At 40.5% G+C, this 22,658-nt stretch overlaps 1 protein-coding gene across 3 annotated transcripts in view; it reads right to left on the minus strand.

Moving 5' to 3' along the window:
* Nucleotides 1-22,658, minus strand: part of abcc8 (ATP-binding cassette, sub-family C (CFTR/MRP), member 8) — a 53,070-nt gene that overhangs the window by 6,164 nt on the left and 24,248 nt on the right. For 2 of the 3 annotated variants that reach the window (XM_068722476.1, XM_068722475.1), the window contains exons 14-31: nucleotides 22,436-22,550; nucleotides 22,047-22,223; nucleotides 20,769-20,841; nucleotides 20,548-20,653; nucleotides 13,859-13,888; nucleotides 12,319-12,357; nucleotides 11,851-11,949; nucleotides 9,031-9,115; nucleotides 8,585-8,665; nucleotides 7,658-7,795; nucleotides 7,223-7,348; nucleotides 6,906-7,002; nucleotides 5,205-5,452; nucleotides 2,841-2,998; nucleotides 2,101-2,328; nucleotides 1,602-1,694; nucleotides 994-1,096; nucleotides 475-588 (exon numbers count right to left, since the gene is read on the minus strand). In XM_068722476.1, the coding sequence (XP_068578577.1) occupies nucleotides 475-588; nucleotides 994-1,096; nucleotides 1,602-1,694; nucleotides 2,101-2,328; nucleotides 2,841-2,998; nucleotides 5,205-5,452; nucleotides 6,906-7,002; nucleotides 7,223-7,348; nucleotides 7,658-7,795; nucleotides 8,585-8,665; nucleotides 9,031-9,115; nucleotides 11,851-11,949; nucleotides 12,319-12,357; nucleotides 13,859-13,888; nucleotides 20,548-20,653; nucleotides 20,769-20,841; nucleotides 22,047-22,223; nucleotides 22,436-22,550 (2,110 nt within the window). The remainder of the gene's footprint in view (nucleotides 1-474; nucleotides 589-993; nucleotides 1,097-1,601; nucleotides 1,695-2,100; nucleotides 2,329-2,840; nucleotides 2,999-5,204; nucleotides 5,453-6,905; nucleotides 7,003-7,222; nucleotides 7,349-7,657; nucleotides 7,796-8,584; nucleotides 8,666-9,030; nucleotides 9,116-11,850; nucleotides 11,950-12,318; nucleotides 12,358-13,858; nucleotides 13,889-20,547; nucleotides 20,654-20,768; nucleotides 20,842-22,046; nucleotides 22,224-22,435; nucleotides 22,551-22,658) is intronic. The other variant, XM_068722477.1, reaches the window with a different exon arrangement.

The raw sequence follows: 22,658 nt of genomic DNA on the forward strand, positions 1-22,658 counted from the left end.
AGGAAACACTGGACATAAACTATATTGAGAAAGAAGTTGTATAAACATCTTCAACTATGTAGTTTATATTACTTAATTACCAATATTTTAATAAGCTGATCTGTTTCAACAGATTTTCAGGCAGATTTTACATGATCACATTTATAGTTATATTTTTTGCTGCATGATATGCAATTAGCCACTGATTATGGATCTGAAGGTGTTCTCTTTATACATCTCTCCATATGTATCCCACCAAGAAATGGTAAAAAAGTGTTTTTTTGTCCAGATTTGAGTTTTTTTGAATATTCAATATGATCAGATAAATTCATTCTTATAATTAAAACCCAAAGTAATGAATTAGAAAAAACTAAAATATAATTAAATTTACTTGGAGCAGAACAAATGGTTGGTAATCATTTAGAATATGAACAGTGTAATGTCCTTAAAGACTGCAGTAAACAAGCAATAAAACACACACCCACACAGTCTCACCATGAGCGCATACGTCAGACCCAGCCCCACCAGCCCGGGAGACAGCTGGTCGTAGAGAGAGTTAGTGATGGAGGCTACAGCTGCTACCAACACAACACAGGCTCCAATATACTCCTGTAGAGAGAGACCATGTCAACTTCACAGCAGGAAAATAATACATCGCTGAATAATTCAAAAAGGTGAATTAAAAAAAAGCAGATCCATCAAGATCAGCTTGTTGTCAACACACACAAAAGACGGACATGCTGCCAAAAAGCCCTGTTTGTTTTCTTTTGCATCTCTGCACATGAATTCATTAACACCTGACGGGTATCTCCTCTGTCAAACTTTGAAACACAAGAGGCCAAATGAGCTGCGAGCCGCATGCAGTCTCTTAACACGAAATGTGATCTTAATAAAGCGAGTAATGAAAAATTCAGTTTTTCAGGATCCCAACTGAGGGAGCCAGCAACATCAACAGCTGCTGTTTGACAGGACTGCACTGAATATTCGAGCACTGAACAGGGGACAGATCATTACCATTCGGACCTCCAGCCAACGGTTGGCTGCGGTGAGGAAGAGCGAAGCGATGTTGTTGGCGTCCGTGAACTGCAGTAACCTCTGTCTGAACCTGGGCTCATACCTGTCGATGGAAAAAGACACGTCTCATTTCTGTTTGTGTTCTGAGAGTCCATCTGCCTGACTGGCTCAGTGTCAGCAATAACCAATTAACTACTAATGTAATTATCTAAATTAAGTTAAATTGTAATAATGACACAGGTACAACATTAGAGAGGAAAACTTGTAAATTGCAGTCAAAATATGAGGTATATCTGACTGTACAGACAACATATTAAACATATCAAGCTCTGCAAACTCCGCATTTTGGACCATGATTGGCTTCCAAACTAGTTGTGATGTCACTACATCGTCTCGTAAGTACACGCGTTTAACTGAGATTGAAGGTGAGCAGAGAGCAACGTTGCCCCTTCAACCAGTGAATGTGAAAACAGACTTTTAGCGTCGAGCTCTGCACATACATCATTCTGCATAGTGAAGCTCCAACATCCAAGTTAACAACAAGCACTCTTAAACAATGTTGTACAATAATACTGTTGCTTATTCAGTTAAGAATCGTTAATAATCACCTGAGGGCCCTTATAGTGGTGAGACCTTCCACTGTCTCAGAGAAGTGGCAGAGTAGAGGGAGTTGGGTGCTGTCCTCCAGCTGGTGCAGGTCCCTGACCAGAAGGCAGAGGACACAGTGGAGAGGGAAATATCAACTGAAGCAAAGTTCAAATAACATCAGAGGTTGTAAGGTTGGAGTGGCGAGGAAAGCAGAACTGCAGGGTTAAACAGGTTCAGAGAACAGTTGAATCAAATGAAAAGTAATTTCACTGGCGTCACTGTGACATGCATCCCACTCTCAGTCATGTGCAGTACAGCCACTTGCATTTGACGGATGGACAAAGCACTGGGTTTATGCATTCTAGCATACGCCTATTATATATAGGAAATGTAAGCACCAGAGCACTTTAAACCGTATGTGTTATTTGTGTGTGATTGTAGAATGTAAATGAATGAAATGAAAAATATACAGTGAACAACAAGTCAGTGATATCCGTCCCTCCGTCCCATCCCACTCACCTGGAGGCCACCCGGAAGTATTTCTGGATGAAGTAGCAGGTGATGGCCAGCGGCAGGAGGGCGATGAGAAAGACGGGGGTCACGTAGGAGATGACGCCCAGAGCGGACACACACAGCAGGGTGGAGCGGGAGAGGCACTCCAGGGTAGTGGGGATGTGCTGGTCAATTGTGTTTGTGTCTGTGGAAAACCTGTTGAGAATGCTGCCGAGCGGAGTCGTCTCAAACAGCCTGGATGGATAAAAACATTTAATTAACCCTTTATCCATTTAATTTGAAAATGGTTTTATTTTCCCAGATTACATACTTTCCTATAAGCCTTAGAGACTATAATTACATTTCATAGTTTTCCACATGTCCACAATAAGACAAAAATACTCGACATGCATCTGCTCAGACGTGCTGTGCAGTCAGCTGGTTGAATTAATTATTTTATGTGAAATACATCTGTTTATTTAGCTGTGTATGTGAGTGTATGTACAGTACATGCAGGTGTGTTATGTGCACATGAGTGTCTTATGTAAGCAATGTCTCCTAGGTTGTGTGTGAGGCAAGCAGATGGTGCACTGTAGCTCTGAGTAATGGGGCGAAAAAAAGATGCTTTTAACGTTGTTTTTCTGTTTAAATGATCTGTTTCAGCAAACACACAGTATCAGCGAGCTCACACCTCATCACACACACACACACACACACACATACACACACACACACACACACACACACACACACTCTGAGTGTCGAACCTCATGGGGGCCAGGATGATCTTGTTGAGCAAATCATGGTGTAGCTCTTTGGCCACTTTTAGGCCGGTCCACTCCACAGCCACGGAGGTGGCCAGACACAGGACGATGCCCAAGCAGCACAGCACACTGAACACTGACAGATACCACGAGTGACAATCCTACAGAGAGAGAGAGAGAGGGACGAGATTATCAAAGACATGATTGCAACTGTGTGTGTGTGTGTGTGTGTGTGTGTGTGTGTGTGTGTGTGTGTGTGTGTCTGAGGAAGTGAGAGAGAGCAGGGGTTTTCTTGTACTGCAATTTTAAACAATTAAACTCCGAGGCTGGTTAAAAACAACCTAATGTGACAGAAGCCAGCGAAGCTTTAACAGCTGATCTGGCAACATTTAAAGTTTTTTGTTTAGATTTTGTTGTCCTTGACTGACCTTCTCCATTTTCTACTCAGATTTACCACCTACGTCTTCTGGTGCCTTTATTGATTCTGAATCAAACTTTTATTCCTTCATGTAGTATTCATAAGTATTCACACCCCCAGTGCTGAGTGGGCCGGTAGCTCTTCTACATTTTACTTTTTAGTGTATTGCAGTATTTCATCCACATCTTCACTTCACACTGTTCACTTCAAGCTGTCGGTTTGCTCTGAGCGCATCCACCGTCACTCTCTCTCTGTTGCTCATCCACACATTACCCTTGTAATGTAGATTATACTTAAACCTGCCCTTGGCCATATGCGGGACAGGAGCGTGTGTGTGGTCAGGGGGGGGGGGCACTCTTGGTTAATCTACTTGAAAACTGTATGTTGTAGACTTCAGCAATAACTCCCTTCCTCTCTGTGCTGTCAGGCAGCATCCTGGCAGTTACATGCAGCATCAGTAATGTATTTGATAGCAGAACAGGAGGACTTCTGAGTGTCCCCTCATGGAGTTGTCTACAGCGCGCCACAGATTAGATAAACCTGGCAACGACTGTTCTGTTTGTATACGAGAGGAGGACACAGTGCACTTCAAACTCCCCACATCCCAGTTGACTCTGTCTTTAGCCTCTGCATTAGTGAAATGTGACTTAGCGTTGCAATTCACAGGGCGGACACACGCACACACACACACACACACACACACACACACACACACACACACACACGTATATAACTGTTAATAATAGAACTGCTGAACCTGGAACATGATAACCGCTATCAGCTGGCGTGACCCCGACGTGTGAACGAAGCAGCTTAACCTTCACCGGTACTGACATTGTGTATCTGAGCGAGAGTGTGTGTGCTACTCTCTGCTTTCTCTGAATGTATTTTCTGTGTGTGTGTGTGTGTGTGTGTGTGTGTGTGTGTGTGTGTGTGTGTGTGTGTGTGTGTGTGTGTGTGTGTGAGAGTGCCAGTTAGAGGCTATATTGGGGAAGAGGTCGCTGACGAAAGACGAGCTTTAAACTGAATAAAGGTGAAGAAGTTTATGTAGGTGACAAACTGTCTTTCGCCTACACTTCATTCTGTTGTGTTTAAATTAAGATAAGGTTTTATTCCAGGTCATATCAGTTGTGACTAAAAGACTCAGAGATAATTTATCTATATGACATGTGCAGGTATTTCGACCAATCTACATGAAACAAAGCTCTGCGTGTTTACATTTCCCAGCAGTACTTTCTCTGAGACTTCATCAATGCATTGTTGTTCTTTCTCTAACATGCAGATGAGTCTGAGCTGCAGTTGCTTCAGGGTGCGTTAGTGAACGCTCCATCTGGAGCTGGCAGTGTCTGTGTTTGTGTTTTAGGTCAGTGCTGCTCAACTGAGATTCACAGGAGAATTTGTGTAAAAATTGTTATGTAATGTCACTCCAGCATGGTCTAAAAAAAATAGCTCTGTAACCACTATTTTCATTATTGATTAAAGTGCAATATTCTGAAGCCCACAATGATCAAATTGATTGATTTGTGCGACCAGTGTACTATCATATAAAACAATGTTTCACCTCCTATTTTACTTATGATCTCCTCAAAATAGAAGTGTCAGAAGTCTATAAACCACAGGTTTTGACCTCCTCAAATCATCTCATTTTAATACATTTTCAAGGCCCAAAGATCCAAAACTATACAATATTTTACAAAAAAATTGCAAAGATTAGAGATAAGATTGGAAAAGCAGTACATCCTCATTGAGAAGCTATACTAGAGAATCTGTGGCTTTTTTGAGGGAAAAATAAATAAAAAGATTGAAATATGTCCCCTTACAGACAGCGACAAGTAGGAAAAGACTTCTTGACTTAAGGCTGCTGATCAACACAAAAGCAAAGAGCATTTTGGCAAAATAACAACAAATCATCTCGACAGAAACAGAAATTATCCAGTTCAGCCGCTCACCTGAACGACGGTACAGTTACGAGGTGTTGCTTTGATCTTGGCCGTGATGACGTTTGACGTCCAGTGAGCCAACCAGTAGTCGATGGCGACCATGAGGGAGTGTTTGAGGAGCTGAGACAGGAGGAGCAGGGTGAGCAGGAGGACCCCGGCGGAGGACAGGTAGGTGCCACAGGAGTGCCAGGAGATGGTGGCACGCTGACGCATGACCTGCGACATGTTGTCGTCATCGTCACTCTCAGCAGATTCCTCTGGGATTAAGACAGAGACGAGTTCAACAGTCTTTTTTTGAAAGTGAGAAATGATTGCATTTTATAACATGAATGTGTATTACGTGTGCTATACATAAAGGACTATTTCTGTATTTAACTGTGGTCTCCTCTGCTTTGACTCACTGCTCATGTGCTCCCTGACCTTTCTGACATTCCTCCTCCTCCTATATATTTCATTATCTTTGTTTTCCCTCTCCGTCTATCTATTTCTGTCACACATTTCTCAGAATTTACTAACACAGGACAGGAAGAGAGGAGAAGGAAAGGGAAAGAGGGCCAAATGAGAGGAGCAACCACAGAGAAACTAATCAAAAGGCGACAGCATCTATATTCACGTTCTGAAACACCAAGCAAATGCTCATTCACATGAATGGCATGTTTTTTAGGGGCAACAGAGCAGCCATGACACACTCACTGGGGTTGAGGAGCTTGTTAATGGCCTCCAGCCTCCTCCCCACCCCTGATGTAAATATATATCATATCACATCATGCAACAAGCTTTGGAGCATGAGGCTGCAGGTAGGACTCTACGAGTTGGTGGCAAAAATGAAGCAGGAGAGTGAAGGAGGAAAAGAAAGGGAGAATAGCAGGGCTAAACAGGCAATAGCTACCATCATCTACTGTGCATTCATGCTGGCATTAAGTAGGTTTTGCGGAGCAGGAGTGACAAACGTTTGGGGACAAAGAAAATGACGCATGATGAGATTCTGAGATGGTGGGAGAAGCTGACACAACTGCGGGTTGCTTGCAGCGTAACAATGCCACAGACTTTTTTTTCAGTCCATGCTTTCTGGCCACACCTGCTCGATCGAACATGAGAGCAGCACTTGATGCTGGAGCCATCGCACAAGTCCACTCAGGGGTGCCACCAGCACACGGGAGACAACACAGAACACAGATAAAGAGTACAGCCACTGCACCTTAGCACCTTCCACTACAGCTGCACATTCAACAGCAGAGACACATACATAAAGGATCAGATTCAGTGTTTAGCCATCAGGAGGCTGCAAGAGAGAAGGCGGTGTCATATCTGGTTACTGCTGAAAGTCTAAAGAGAAGCCAAGTCATGAGACACCAGACCTGGAAGACGGTCTGGAGCATTTTACACCCATGTCATGTTTTCTTTCACACAGACAGGATATAATAAATAGAGAACAAGGGACGGGAATAGTATACAGGGAATTTGGAATCATTCAAATTATTGCAGCAGGTGTTACATTAAAAATAAGCTGTTCAGCTTAAACTTTAATGTAATGTAAGAGATGCTGCTCCTCAGCAAGTACACACAACAGGATAAGGAAATGATACTCCGCCTTTACTGTTATTATCAGTATACACACACACATTCATTAAAATCAGACTGAAGTCAGTAAAGGACTGACTGCAGTCATACAAACATGAAATCAAGCTGTTGTTTCCTGTGACCTCTCACCTTCCTCGTCCTCTTCAGTCCTGGCGGCGTCTCTGGAGTACATGGCCCTCCGAAGGTTTTTCCTCTCCAGATCTGTCATACTCGCTGCTTCTGTCTCCTAGAGGAGAAATAAAGAAAAGCTTGTGATTCTCCCCAGAATACTAAAGACGGCAATCTGGTGAGACACTAGCAAACATCCAGGTAATCAAACTGTCATTCTAAGCAGCACTGGGTTGTATGCAACTCTCCTGAATCTTAAAACTGTCAAATCAACACAAAGCAAAGATTCAGAGTCATTAACGAATAATCCACACTTCAAAAGTCTAGTAAGTAATTACCGTCTCAAAATCCTGGTCCTGTCTGTGCATCAGGGTTTTCCAATGTTCAAAGAGTTCAGGCTCAGACTTCTGGATGTTTTTCAGAGTCCCTTCAGTTTGGATAGTGCCATCTTTCATGGCAATGATCTAATAACAAACAGAGACAGAAGAGGAAATGCAATCTTTAGTATTAGCTGACACTGGAAATCAATCATTATGCACTCTGGAATCTTTCAGAGATAAACTGTCTGCATCCCAAATGTAATGTTCACACCCTGAATAATATAACAGAATCCAAAATGGACAATCTTATCATTTTGTGTGACTATTACAGAGTAAAATGGTCTGTAAATATATAGTTTATTCAGTTAGTTAAGATAATAGCTGCAAATATCTCTGATTTGTGTGCACGCACACACACACACACACACACACACACACACACACAGGTCTTACCCAGTCTGCGTGGGGTAGATACTGCAGTTTGTGTGTGACCAACACCACCGTCCTCTTCTCCTCTCTCAGGAGCTTGAGGATGCCGTCCTGCATCAGATGGTCACTCAGATGGATGTCTAAGGCAGAGAATGGGTCATCCTAAAAAAATGCAGAAACGTTAAATAGGTACTGGGTAAGAATAAGTATTTTTCTGTAACATTAAATATGAATGACTTAATAAGCATCAATCAAAGTTAAAGTTTGGAAAGCTTAGTTACTATTTATTAAGAGTTTATTTTAATATATTTATTTATGTTAAGAACTCAGATTATTTACTTGTGGACTGTGTGTATGTGTGGTTTGATTAGATTTGACTGACAGTGGTCTGACTAATGCACAGAAATAATTTTTTTTATTGAAAAAAATTGCCAAAATTCACTAGTATTTGTTGTCTTTCATTGTCATATATGACACTAAATTGAGAATCTTACGACTTTAGACTTAAGTCAGAAAAAAACAAGCAAATTGACAACATCACTGTGGCCTCTGAGAAATTTTAAATTTTCTTTTCTTTTTACAATTTCTAAACATTTCATAGACTAAACGATTTAGTGAGAAATTAATCTGCAGATCGATTGATAATGAAGCCGTAACTACAAACATGTAATACAAAGTGATTATTAATATCTGAGAGGCAGTAAAATCCAGGAACTGACATTTCCAACTGTCAGTTGAAAGTTGCTTTGAGCTTCTTAGCCCTGCAGCTGAGCTTAAGAGAGTGTGTTGCTATTTTTGTCACGTAGGAAGGCATCAGAAATAGTATCACATTCGAGGCTTCAGGTAAAGCTCCACAATGTTTCACTGTGAATATCGATAGACTACTAACAAGGTTAGTTAAGTGCAATCCAACTTTTGATGGAAGATGCGTGTGTGAAGACAAAGACTCACCAGAAACACCACGTTGGTCTGTTGGTACAAGGCTCTAGCTACGCTGATGCGCTGTTTCTGTCCCCCTGACAGGATGATACCCTGCACCAGAGGGCGGAAAACTTCATTACACGATTTTACAACAAAAAGGATTGAACAACATGATTACATCCATAAATGTGTGTGTCAGTTGCCTTCAGAGTAACAAAGGAGATCACGGCTTATTTCCCGCATTACTGGTGCATGACGAAATCCAACATGACAGTGCTTTGGCTGAACAAGGTCAGTCCAGCTCCCTACACACATACATCAAATCCCGGTTGCATAGAAACGATGACAAATGATTCTGCAATACAGGGAGCCACAGTGGGAGCTACGGCCAGATATGGATTTTTTGGTTTGTTTGTTTAGATCTGTAAAATAAAAAGACCACAGAGGAAGAAAAGAAAATCATTAACTTTACTGACCCGCTCACCGATCTCTGTCTGGTCCCCCTGTGGAAGGATGTCGATGTCAGGCTGAAGAGAGCAGGCTTCTATGACAGCGTTGTACCTGGCAGACCGAAACAGAGACAGAATACAAATGAGGACAGAGAGCAGCTGCTAATACGAGCCAGAGGGAAACCATGGGCCTGCTCATTATCAACCTCTAGACAGTAAATTCATTTGAATGATACATATTTTATATATAATTTGCTGATACGTATGCATAACGAAAGTCGGGACTGAGCCACAAACAATGAAAAGAAAAGAAGAAACACGTTTCAGCAGCCCCTGTGGTTTAACTTCAAAGATTTTGTCCTGAGCACTCGATCAGACTTGCTTCAACAGACACAGAAAGAGAAGAGAGACAGATTTAGAGAGCAGAAAGACACACTGGCAACAAAATTCATTGCCGCATCAGTCATTCATTCATGTTCTGATTCAAATGAATCACATGCTGGTCATTAAAATGTATCGCCATCTCTGTATCATCCATTTGGATCTACCCACATGGTCTTGAAACTGCAGTCGACACAAAGCCACCCTCAGTTGTACATGACAGCTTGACAGTTCTGTAATTGCTGGAGCTTTGAGAACATTGTGAACAAAAATTTGGGGTCACAGGCCAGAATAGGTTGACTAACATTAATTAATGAGATGAGCCCGCATCAGCTGGATAATGTGAGTCTGAACGTAACAAATCACAACGATCCATGCACCAGTCACATCTCTTGGTGCACAGTGTCTGAGCTTACAGTACTGAATGTCTTTTAAACAGGACATTGTAAGACACACCTTAAGGCAAAACTCTGCACTGTAAAAGGACAAGTAACTTGTAAAATACCATGTTAAGACAAAGAGCCATGCTGGCATCTCTGTGAGTCTGTGCTTCTATCTAAATAACATAAGCATACAGTGACAATGCTAACATGTGGATGTTTAGCAGCATCTTAGTTCAAATTGTTTGCATGCTACAAATGGACTATTTAGCTAATTGGCTAGAAAAGTAGAAAAGCCATGCTATAAACATGGTCACACATATAGGCAGAGTTGTACCTCCTGAGCCAGAGATGATGCATCACGGCAGGTGCAGACAAAATATTGATTATCAACCTTAAACATTTGAAATAACTGTGTATTATTTGTGCTTGAGTGTCACTGCAGCCAACATGGCCAATATACCTTTTTCATGGCAGCCGCATTGACATAAAATAGCAGGTAAACACAGGTTTAATTTATTAAATTTAGTTTCTGTTCCATATAGTTTAGCAGACTTCCAGTGAGTCATCATGCACAATAGCAGCACCCTGACTCTGTTTGACCTGAATGGAACAGAAGCTTAGAATCCTCGGTAACAACTGTGTCTACACTACTATTTCATGTCAAAATAGTTGCTGTAAAAAGGTGTTGAGCCCACAGCATCTTTGTTTTCAAACACCTGATGCCGTTGCCCTTGGGTTCTGTGGATCTTACCATTGAATAAACTGACAGCAGGAAGGAACAGGGGTGAACAGGGAGAACGAGATGTGTGAAGAGAAAGACAAAGGAGACAGCGGGGAGAGGCAGCGCAGGTTGAGCAAACATGTCCACAGTAACAAACCATAGCAGTCCATTAGATCTATTTTATGAAAACAGTCCATTAGACTCAAAGAGAGACGGCCACAAACATAAATCCAAGCAACTGACCTTTCAGAAAGACAATTTGTCGTGAGGATGAAAATTGTGAGCGTGAGTAATTGTGTTTGACTGTAAGTCATTAAAAGAGAATGTGTGTGTTTTGACTGTGCTCACGCAGGTGAAAGCAGCATATGTTATTGAGCCAGGAGTGACTGAAACTAGAGAAACTCTACTCAATGAAAAGACAACTTTAGCCAAGACAAATCCTGGCTCGGGTTGTCTCAGTGTCAAAACAGGTTATTTGGGAAGGCACACTGTGTTTTGTTTTTTTGTTTTTTTTCATTGGACACAAAGTGTTGACTTAATCAGGCATCAACACGTCCAGTTTACCACAGTGGCCTCAGGGAGTGGGAAGGTTATTGGCTCTATTTTAGCTTAACAGCTTGATCTGACAACACATTCATTACTCTGTTATAACTAACAACTCTGAATGTCAAAGTGGTTCACTGTGGAGCACATCCACAAACTAATAATTCAAGAGGAACTGAAACAATTAAAACAAGAGTTTGCTTGGAAACAGGATGTTGGAATGCAATCTTGACAAATCAACAAACTGCTACACTCAAGTTGCCGGTTCATCAGGTACAACTAGCCAAAACTAATACAGTCTAATACAACAGTCGGCAAATAAATCTGTCCTTCTGTTTGCTCATCTTTCTGCTCTTCCTCACACTTTCTCTCATTTGTGTGTGTGATGAATTAAATGCATTTCTGGTTGTTGTGCCCTGGTGACCTCTGGATTTACAGAGATCCATTTTGGATCTGCCAGGGACTTGTGATGAATATTGTTCTAACTCACACAGGCTCTGCCTCTCTGAGCACACTCTACACGCAGCGTGGCATTGTCGGCAGCTTTGTTCGATGGGGTGAAAGTCAAGCACATATGTATGGCCGCGGCGTGGTGTCTTCTTGTTTCCCCAACTCTCTCGTCTAGTTTCTTGTCATCTCTTTACTGTTGACTCTCTCATAAAATCATTAAATGCCCCCAAAAAACTTTGGCTAAAAAAGTAGCTCTGGTTAAGTCACATATGTTTCCATTACTTGAAATGTGCAACACATTCTCATCAACATACAGCAGCAGTGGTGGAGAAGCTCAGCCACTGGTTTGGTGCAGGTATGAGGTCTTACCTCGTTTTGATCATGGGCATCTCAAAGGTGATGTTCTCAACCACTGTCGCATTCAACAGCCAGGGCTTCTGGGAAGCGTAGGCCACAGCACCTCTCTTCCTACCAAAGGTTTTGAAACACATGCAAAAGTGTTGACCAATAAATAATCTGTTCTTTATGTTCAAATTCTACTTCTTAATCAGTTTTTTGTTTCAGACAATGGTTAATAAACTGTTTAACCTCTGGACCACAGGGTCTCCTCAGCCTCAGAAGCTGGTGGTGCATAATAACAACTCCAGTCCATAAAGAACTGATCCAGAGATAATTTAAGACTGTGGTGTGTTTGTCATGTCAATATATGCAGCTGAGGGTCGGTAGGTTGTTCTCTATTATCATCAGCGCATGAGGACTGCTGTTCTGCTCTGCTGATAATGGTGATGGTCTCCATGGAGGCCACCTGGTGTGTAGCATACTGTTGTCTAAACTCACCTGATTTCTCCGTCACCTGCTGCATCTCTGTCAGTGGGACTGCAGAGAAAATTTCAAACACACACACACAGAAAAAAACATAAAATAAGCAATACTGTTCCCTCTAAGATAAACAGATTATTGACTCCCCCTTTGTCATGAAATGATTAACAGATAAGAAACGCACACACACTAAACCATACACTCTTCCCGCACTATGGCAATCATGTATTTGCTCAGCAGCAAACACAAACAGGCCATCAACTGCCCTATATGATCACATCTATCATTAGATGTGATCTCATCCTCCCTAAAAATAATGCCGCCACCCCCTTCCAATTTTTTCTTCCTGTAATTTGCTGACATGCAAATAAGCATAAATGCGTTAGGACTCTGACGCATTCAGTTCTCAGAGGATCTGATTCCTCAGGCTGAGATTAGTACGTCAACACAGGGTCTGTGGCTGACAGCGTGTTTATAGCGGTTCGCTGGTAATCTTGTTGGTTCATCTATGTCTCTCTCTGATAGCTGCGCTATAACTGCAGTGTGTTGAATGATTTGAGCATACTTGCAAAGTACAAATTAAACTTCCAAAAAATTATAAATATATTGCTATTTTTAGAAACTTGCAGACTTTAACAGGAAACACGGATCTGACCTTTTGTTTAGTTACTGGCACTTGAACCATGTGGTTTACAATTAAAGGGACTGCTGAGGCCATCTTATACCATGATGTTCATTTGAGCAAAAAACTTGTGCTTTAAGCAATCTTAAAAAACTGTAAGAATAAATAAAATAAAATGAATCTTAAATTGACATAAGAGTATTTTGTTCACATTGCACACTGAAATAGTTTTGATTCACTCTGCTCACACTATATAAACAAACATATGTGTTGTTCTCTACTGTTATTCACCAGACAATTCTTGTTTCTGTAGACACCCACACTTTAAATATAATGCTATCAATACACACAAAGCTCGATGTTTTGTCAGCCACTGACAAGACACCAGCTGTCAAATACTCAGAAATACTGTAGCCAAATGCAGGGCAACATGGATGCCTCAGTGTGTGTGTGTGTGTGTGTGTGTGTGTGTGTGTGTGTGTGTGTGTGTGTGTGTGTGTGTAATTACATTAGTGAAGAAAAAAAAAATGGCATGGCCAGTTGAGTTACACCTAGAAACAATAATTCCAGAATAAATCTGTCGTGGTAATAACACCACCATTAGCGTTTTCTAAACCAATGATGATTATGAACTGTCAACAGAGCTTTTTTTTAAAGAGGCATTTATAGTGTCCAGTCCACTATTGTTTATGTGCAACAGCTGAATTAAATGTCTCTCCTCTAATCAAAAATAGCGCACTGCAGTATGTTTGCACTTGGAAAATATTCTGTTAATCCAGGCTGCCAATATTTTGTAATGTATTTGACTCATACTGACTTTTGCCCTCAGATGTTCATGCAGGTTTGAAATGGTCCTTTAAGGCACATCTAAAGAAACATGATGGCACTGATTTATGTTAAGATTTGGATGCTTTTTTCCATTTTTCTCCGACTTACCTTTCATCTCCCTCAGACTCCATTGGCAGGCTGCAGAAAATAGGAAGGAAAATATATAAATGGAAGTGTAACAATTCTGCATTTCTTCCACATTAAAAGTATATACAATGTAAACCTCCAGATGCCAGCAGGGAATATTTATGAAGTCTGGTTATGTAATTAAAAAAGGCATTGAAATTCACAGAGACTCTTATTTTTTTAATCGAATGCCTCAAAGTGTACACACACACACACACACACACACACACACACACACACACACACACACTCACACTTACTCACACACACTCACTCACTCACACACAAACACACTCACTCACTCACTCACTCACTCACTCACTCACTCACTCACTCACTCACTCACACACATGCATATAACCATTCACATTCAGACTTGTAACACCTAAATTCATTAAGATTTGATTGGCTGTTTGGAGCTTTGCACATGCTCAGTAACTGCGGTGTATTTTTAGGTTTCCCAAGTTGACACCTCTCTTGCCCTGAGAAGCTTTAAGAGCACAGCTGTTAGGACGAAAACTGGTGACTGATATTTAAGAAGCTCTAGCATACGTAAACACCACTGTGTGCACTACTGACTGTAAGATAAAGACACTGAAGTGAAAGTGAAAAAATGTAAGTAACATGTTAAAACATAATGCACATTTTTGCATTTAGCTGTACATATTTTAATTTATTTACTGTATTATATATATATATATATATATATATGTATATATAATATACATACAGTATGTGTAATTGTTTTTGTTATACAATAAAATAAAAAGAAAATTATAAATCAGACTTTGTAGTATTAATTTATTTCCGTTGTTAGTTTTTCCCTAAAATATCAGTGTTGAGTTTTTGGGCTCCAGTTGAATTAGTTTTAAGCAATTCAGTAATTTTATTCTTAATAAAAAAAAAAACATGAAAAAGTAGAGACCGTCTTGTGATAGGATCACACCAGCTGCGATGCAAAATCTGCCGTAAAGTTCCTACCCTACTTCCTGCGCTCAACCTTTATTTTGATCTCAACCACACCTGTAAAGTTTTGTGACTGCCTCTTACACAGTTGCAAAGCTGTGACGGTGAAAAGCTCTGTCCACAAAACTGCTTCTGTGGGGGTTCCCGCTACAGTAGGTGTCTCCAGGACCACATTTTGCCATGATGACACACAGACTTACAAGGTGAAAACAATACCTGTCGTGGAAAAATCCATTTAATAAAAAAGAAAACAAGAAAATCACAAAATACAAAGAGCAATTCAGTACTGCTCAGGAGTCATAAAAAAGAACAAAAGGAAAGAAAAAAAGAAGTATTTGACATTAAAAAAAATACGTTTGCAATTAAAGCGAGCTCTTAATAATATGTAGGTTGGCTTTCTATATCCGTGCATTAAGACATCTCAAGGAATACTGTCTGTGACTGGTTTTCCTAAAAGGAGGGAATCTGTCTTGAATTACAGGAATTCATTTTACAAAGATGATGGAGTGGCAAGTGGCAAGAGTATAAATACATAATCTAAAGCAGGGGTATTCAATTAAAATTCCAAAAGGTCCAGATTGAGAAAATCTCCTCGTGCAAAGGTCCGTAACATTACAATAATATCTAACTTGCGCTATTTAGTGCCATATGTATATATATATATATGCATGCATGAGCTAACTTCAAATCACATTCATGAGACAATTTGTCTAATTTCCGATTAGATTTTAGAGGAAATGGTGCATAGTTACAAAATCATTTCACCTCAGGTTGATAGCAGACCACCTCAAGGTGTCACTTAGAGAGAACCAGGACATTCTGATGTAGCATTTCAAAATTAAAGCCCTTCAAAATGGCATGCATGAGCTAACTTCAAATCACAAATTGTCTCATGCATGCGATTTTGAAGGGCTTTCATTTTGAAATGCTACATCAGAATGTCCTGGATCGCTCTGAGTGACGCCTTGAGGTGGTCTGCTATCAACCTGAGGTGAAATGATTTCGTAACTATGCACCATTTCCTCTTAATAATCGTCATGGTCTCTGAACATATGAGACACACTGGTTTTAAACTGTCCGTGGGAAGAATTAACCTATAAGAGTCTGTTCATTGTTGGTTAAAGACTCTGGTCTCTCTGACCACTTTTCTCTTTTTGGAGAACGTCATGAGAAACAACTTCTCTGATTCACGTAATTATTCACTTGCCCTTCGTTCCTTTTCCTCTCTCAGCCCTGTGTGTGTACATCTCACTCGAGTCAGGAAACGTGTCAGAATACCCATATTTGATTGACTGAGCTGCATCACATGATGTGATTTACAACGCATGTAATTGGTCGGTTTGTTTCCTGGACCACTGACCGAGTGCCGTAAAGGCCAGAAAAGCTGCGCTGGTTAAAATATAGGCGCTCCGTCAAAATGTAATAATTCTCAATTATCTATCGGTTTTAGGTCCAGGGTCCGGATCCGGACCGCGGTCTGCCTATTAGTGACCCCTGATCTAGAGACTACAAAAATGCTTTAGTCATTACTTTCTGTCAAAGTCAAAGCATTTTACGATTTTATTTTCCATTTCAGTTGTGTCACAAGTAAAACATGAATCAGATTTGGTCATTGTGGAAAATGAATACTCTAAAGGAGGTCTAAAAAAAGGGGTAAGATTACAACATAAAAATCCTCACGTCAAATTTTGTAGCAGGATGGACATTTCCTCGATTATCAAGGATAAACAATGTTGAAAAAAACAATGAAAGTACTACTTGAGGATATGACCTCATCACCTAATGGCCCTTGAAAGACACTGAAGCCTGATGGAGGGCTAATTGTCTTTATCCTGCAGACACGGTAAAAAGAGGGTAATCATGCTAACAACTTTCATCTCTGGCTGAAGTAGTGAGGGCTATTTCCCTCTCATGCCAATCAGCACCTCAAAGTCACGTTAGAGGAGAATTCATTAGGGATTCATACAAGACAGTTCCAATCAGCAGCAAAAAAAACTCAAGTCTAATCATCAAAGCCAGGCTGAGGAACTTCCCACAGTTTCTAACTGTCTTTAATTAACTTAAACGTCCATTTAAAACTTTAAGTTTCCTTAATGATGACAGGGAGTAATGGTGCATGTTCATTGTGATGACCACGCCTTATAATTACTGCCCCATTTGTCAACAACCTTTCATTTTACTCTCTTAAAGAAGACCTTTTCTTCACTCGCTTTTCTTGTCTTTTTAGCTCACTAACTGAAACCCAGCTACAAACGATATACTTCGGAATTAAGTACTTGTTTCACCCTCTAATTTGGGACAAGGGGTCAGCCTGTTGATGTGATGCAGCCTAATACTTCAGCAAGCTCGGTTTGGGGTCACATCCTCGCTATACAACTGGCTGTGATGCCCAGTTTGGAGACTCTGGACCTAACTGTAAACAAGGTATCCAACCTGCACTGCTTTGACCAGATACTGAGGTGAAGCTACAAATAGTTATTCACTTTAGCGACAGAGAAGTCCCAGAGGCTCCCTGCTCTGTGCCATACATGAGTGGGAGAGCAGAGCGATGACAGGAGCAGGTGGGTGCAGGTGGGTGAGGAAGGGTGGTGGGGTTGGAGGTTGAGGGGTGTCCCACGGATGGGAATGAAAAGTTGTGTTTGTAAAAGGAAAAGGAAAGATGCCGCCCAGCATGACCAGTAATTTTTAATTAATCCAACAGGTTTTGTTTCATCAAAAACTAATCAGATTGTATTAAAAGCACAGCAAATAGAGACACTAACAGCATGAAGCACAACTTGTTCCTGATGATGCTGTCATACTGCTGTGTTGTTGTATTGATTGTTCCTTTTGTTGCAATGTTACATACCGCCCTAGAGCTCAGTGAAAAGCAAAGAAAAAAAGTGACACTACACTGAAAGGTGAAAGAAAAAAAACTTTTAACAAGTTTGAGATTGAAAGTTTATTCTTCATCTTGGAACCAGCAGTTGACTGAACAGTGGACCTTGAGGAGAGATATTTTTGTCAACTGTTTTGTCAACGTTTCGGACAAGTTGGACAAGAAGTCCTTTCAGTGCTCAGAAATATGGAAATGCATGAAAACAGGGAACAATTCCATTTGCTGAGGAAGATCATATGATATGTGTCAAGCAACTAAAATAGTTCTAATTACTTGATTATATAAACACATGGAGCATGGTGAAGCACTGAAGACCATCCGCTGATCAGTTACAGTTGATTCTCAGAGCCACCTGTCATTGTTAGACGAGTGAATGAGGCGGTCTTCATAAATCTGAAATGTTTGCACACTTATCCTTCTGATTAGTGATGCAGTTTACTTCTGTCAGGCACATGCTGCACTCATTCATCTTCTTATCGCCTTTTGCTTTATGAGCATTACTTATCTCAGTGGTTTGTATCTGCCGGGTTTTGTTCTGTGCTGAATCTGTCGCATACACGCAGACCATTACCCTCCCAGATATAATGTTGCATCCACACATTTTCCTGGTTGAAATGCAGCACAACGATAACAACAACAAATATGGTGGAAACATAAGGACAAACTCCTCTTAATCTGTCTGAAGGCTTTCAGGAGGATAACGTCTAAATCATAGCTACTTAGTTTCTCCCTGGGTACATGATAAGGGAGAAGGTATACAATCCAACCTAATATGAGAGGGAGTGCCAGCCCGGCCCTGGCATCTGGACAGAAGGAGGATCTGTGTGAGTGTTAGTGTGACTGCCAGGGACACCGTGACAATCAAGTAGGGGAAACTGATCTTTGTTGACAAATGGAGACTGATGGTGGGACTATCCTGGGGAGGTGACAAGATACTCAGAAGCAGGAGATAGAGGCTAATGACTCCCAGAATGCATTGGGTGGGATATGAGTATTCCGTTTCAGCTGAGCTATTTCAAACATGCTCTGATTCCTTTTTTTAGATCCACTGGGTTTACTTCTGTTGAAACTGGCCATTCACAATCCGCAGCAAGATCATGCTGAAAAATGCACTTCTTTGAGCATGGAGGTTTATTCTTGACTTTGGGAACATATATCTGTAAAGCTAAATATTTCTTTAGCTTTAGGCCTTGTTCAGTGACCACCTGAGTGGGACAAGCTACTTGGAAATTGTAGTGAGCTAAGCTACCAAGCTAAGTTATGGCAACATGGCAAAAGCAGTTTAACTACATCAAAGCTATCTTTTTCTTTTTACATTGAACCAAATTTATTTTATATTCAATTATCAAAGCACACTGAATTCTATCATCCAATCATGCACCTTACCACCAAAGCAAAATGCACCTGACTTGCACTGAGGTACAGTGTAGACTGACATTTATTAACATAATAAACAGTGTATGTTACAGCCAGGGTGACTCCCTCAAGATCAATTCCTCTCAGTCCTCAAACTCCAACATCTTTCCATCAAGTAAATAAAAGATGTATTCCCTGCATCAGAAAAAAAGGCATAGGTATCAGCCCAAGGATTGGTTCATGATGTCACCGTCATACGTTAGTGCCTCTGTCAGCTACACATGCACATCTGTGTGTAACTGTGGCGTCACTGACCGATCCTTAGCTGTTTTATTTCAGACTGCAGCATGAAACTCTGCTTGAGCTTGAGCACTTCAGCTTCAGAAATGTGATTCAGAAAACAGCAACGCTACCGCCACGCTACTGAGAAATGTAGAAATTTGAACATTTCTTATCATGTGTCACATTAGCAACTGAGCTAAAGAAATATGCTGGATATGGGCAAAAAATCTGAAAAAAAACAAAGTGACCTTTGAGATTATAAATATATGAAACTGCTCGCAACTCAGACTCAGAGATTTCCCGCCTGATACAATGGGTCCAGTAGAGATTTCCTTTGGAGTCACTAGCTTAAAAGGTCTGGAAACACTGATTAGCCCTTTTTCTAAAGTAACTTACAATGAGTACATTCACCCTCCATAGGAATGTGAGATAGATGTACTCCAAAACTTTAAGAGATTTGTTCAAAGGAAAACACTCTATTAGCTATAAAAGCTGCAATATCAGCTCTATTTCACTGACCTACAAATCCATTTATGTTTTATTGCCATGTCATAGAAAGAGGTCTGATTTTGATGCTAATTGCATTGCCTTGTCAAGGACTTCAATTTATTGTTGCAAGGAAAAGCATAAATAAAAGCTCCCTGACAGACCAATTACCAGAGAGGTTAAAACTGTATGAGTTAGAGTTCCACACAGGCTGAGAATGAGGAAGAAAACATTGAGACGATATCGATTGCAGTGGTCCGGGTCTCTATGAGAAGCAATTCTCTTTAAATTAACCTTTCACCTGGATTGAATTTCATTACAAGAACTGTGTAACATACAGTTCATGGATTTCCCTGAGGGCACATGTATGTTATTGCTTTATAATTAGATTTATGGGGAGGTGGATAATATACTGGGATGACTGTTGTATATTTACTGTTTTTACTTATTAAAGGAGAACCTTCATAGAGCATCATTTAATTCAGGCCCAGGACAGGAGACACTTAAGCAATGACAAGCACCATGGTCCTGCACCCATCTAGAAACTTCATGTTTAAGGGATGGTCGCAATTATTTTCACAGAAGACGTTGTTTTCCCCAATCAACTCAACTCAATCATTCAAACCTAAAAGTGATTGAAACGTTTTAACGGAAGTGTCTGAGTTGATTGACACAGACAGAGAACAGTGAACTTGTAACCGACCTGTTCCAGGTGACTGCTCCTGATAGTCTCTGCATTTCTCCCAGCGCTGCCAGCAACAGGGACGACTTTCCACAACCCACCTGGCCCACAATCATAGTCAGCTTACCTGAGAGGTTTGAGAGGGAATAAAGTAAACAGCTAAGTAACAGAAGGAAACTGGATACAGGAGGAAGGAGAAGAATTTAGGAGGCAGATTGTACATCACACTGCCTGACACTCACCAAAAGGAATCTTGATGTCCACATTAGAAAGTGTTGGTGGTCCATCAGTCCAGGTGAAATAACCGCTAGTTATCTGAGAAGGGCATAGCACAGACTCATCCAGATGTCAAGCTGAGATGAACTCACTCTTTAGCAAATAAACAGTTAACATGCCATCCGTCCAAAATGATGCAGAGTGAGGCCATCGAGGTAAATGTCATTTGCAGAATACTGGTGCTATTCACTTGCAAAATTGACATACAGAAAATGAATTGAGCAGTTTTAAATGTATCCAGAGCTAAAGCTAGTTTTCCTACATTGTATGAAACTCCAATCAACAGCATATTAGATATAATAACAAATGCCAATAGTGCACATCAGTGCATTTTTAAAAACTGCAGTACCCAGAAATTAGACACAATATTTAAAGTTGTATCAAAATATGACTGTGGTGTCCAAAATATTGTGTATGAGGTAAAGACTATATGTTGTGATGATGAAACCTCACAACAGTTAATTTAATTCTGACAATAATTTAGATGTGATTTATATGACACAGCATATAATGTATATAACGCTAGACGTAAACTAAGGTCTGGGAAAAACTTTATCGTCTCTTCTGCCAAATGATGCTATCTATTCGGATTATGTGGATATTGTGTCCTGTCTTTTACCTTTAAATAAATGAAGAATAGTTTAAGTAGATTTATTTTTGAAATGTGCATAACACACCCATGACTATGATATGATATATGGCTTTAATTTGCTGTCTTTGAATACCAGAAAAAAAAGAAAATGGTTCATATTTATTTTCATTAATCTTAATTACCCAATTTACCTATAACTATTTCTTTACAGCATTGGTCAGAGTGTATTTATTAACGCACTCTGACCAGCTATGACTTTCCGTTCCTCAGTCTCTACAGGGAGGTGTCTGTTTTCAGGCTCCCTTTTGATTGAAATAATTCGCAATGACACTTTCAATCTATAACTTCTTTTGGATTATTCAAAACAAGCAGAGGGTGTTACAGGATCACCGCAAAACACAATTTACTGATTTCTGTCCCTCATGCAAAGAAATCTCTAAAGGTCATAACAAGACCTAGACAGGAAGTTTATTTGCTCCCAGTCAGTGTAATTCAAAATGACTGACCTGTAATAAAAGTTTAATGTTCTGAATTGTGACGGCCACTCTAACTGACACATCAACACTTATGTAACCTGGAAGAATATTGCACCTTGTTTCTGACCAGGTGACATCTGGGGCAGAATGACACACTGTCCTTTTATCTTTCTCACCTTGATACAGATGTCTTGGTCCACGTCCTGGTAGGGTCTGTCCCCCTCATGATCCCTTGGTGAGCTGTAGTTTTTCCAGTCGTCCCTCGGAGGGCGCTTCCGGTTCACCACCTTCAAGGGCTGGAGGTGTCGAGACAAAGAGGAGGAGGACATTGATGGGAGAGGTTTAGAGGATGACTGGAGGAGGGTTGTGTAACATCAGACACAAAGGACAAAGAGGTAAATGGTGATCCCAATAGGAAGACAATAAGGTGGAGAAAGAAAACAACATTCACAGCAAAGTGAGACAGCCTGGACGCAACAGCAGAGGAGATAGTAAGAAACACATTTTGTCTACTTCATTTCCTGATTGAATCCAACCCAAAATAAATGCGTGTACATGTACTTACCACAGCCTGGTATCTATTTTGGTTGTGATTGCTGGAGCCAGAGGTTAACATCACTCTGGGCTCTTGTTCTTCTCCAATCTCATCACTTGAGAAAAACTCGCTCAGCTTCTGAACACTGCCGATTAATCAGAGAGGAATCAAGTCACTACTTGTAAAAAATCTGTAGAATAAATCTGTAGAATATGTTCAAAACATACTGATGGATGGGCCGTACTGTATTCAA

This window comes from Cebidichthys violaceus, unplaced genomic scaffold, assembly GCF_023349555.1.
Source record: "Cebidichthys violaceus isolate CVI_PGR_0920_01 unplaced genomic scaffold, fCebVio1.0.p SCAF_3, whole genome shotgun sequence".
Taxonomy (NCBI): Eukaryota; Metazoa; Chordata; class Actinopteri; order Perciformes; family Stichaeidae; genus Cebidichthys; species Cebidichthys violaceus.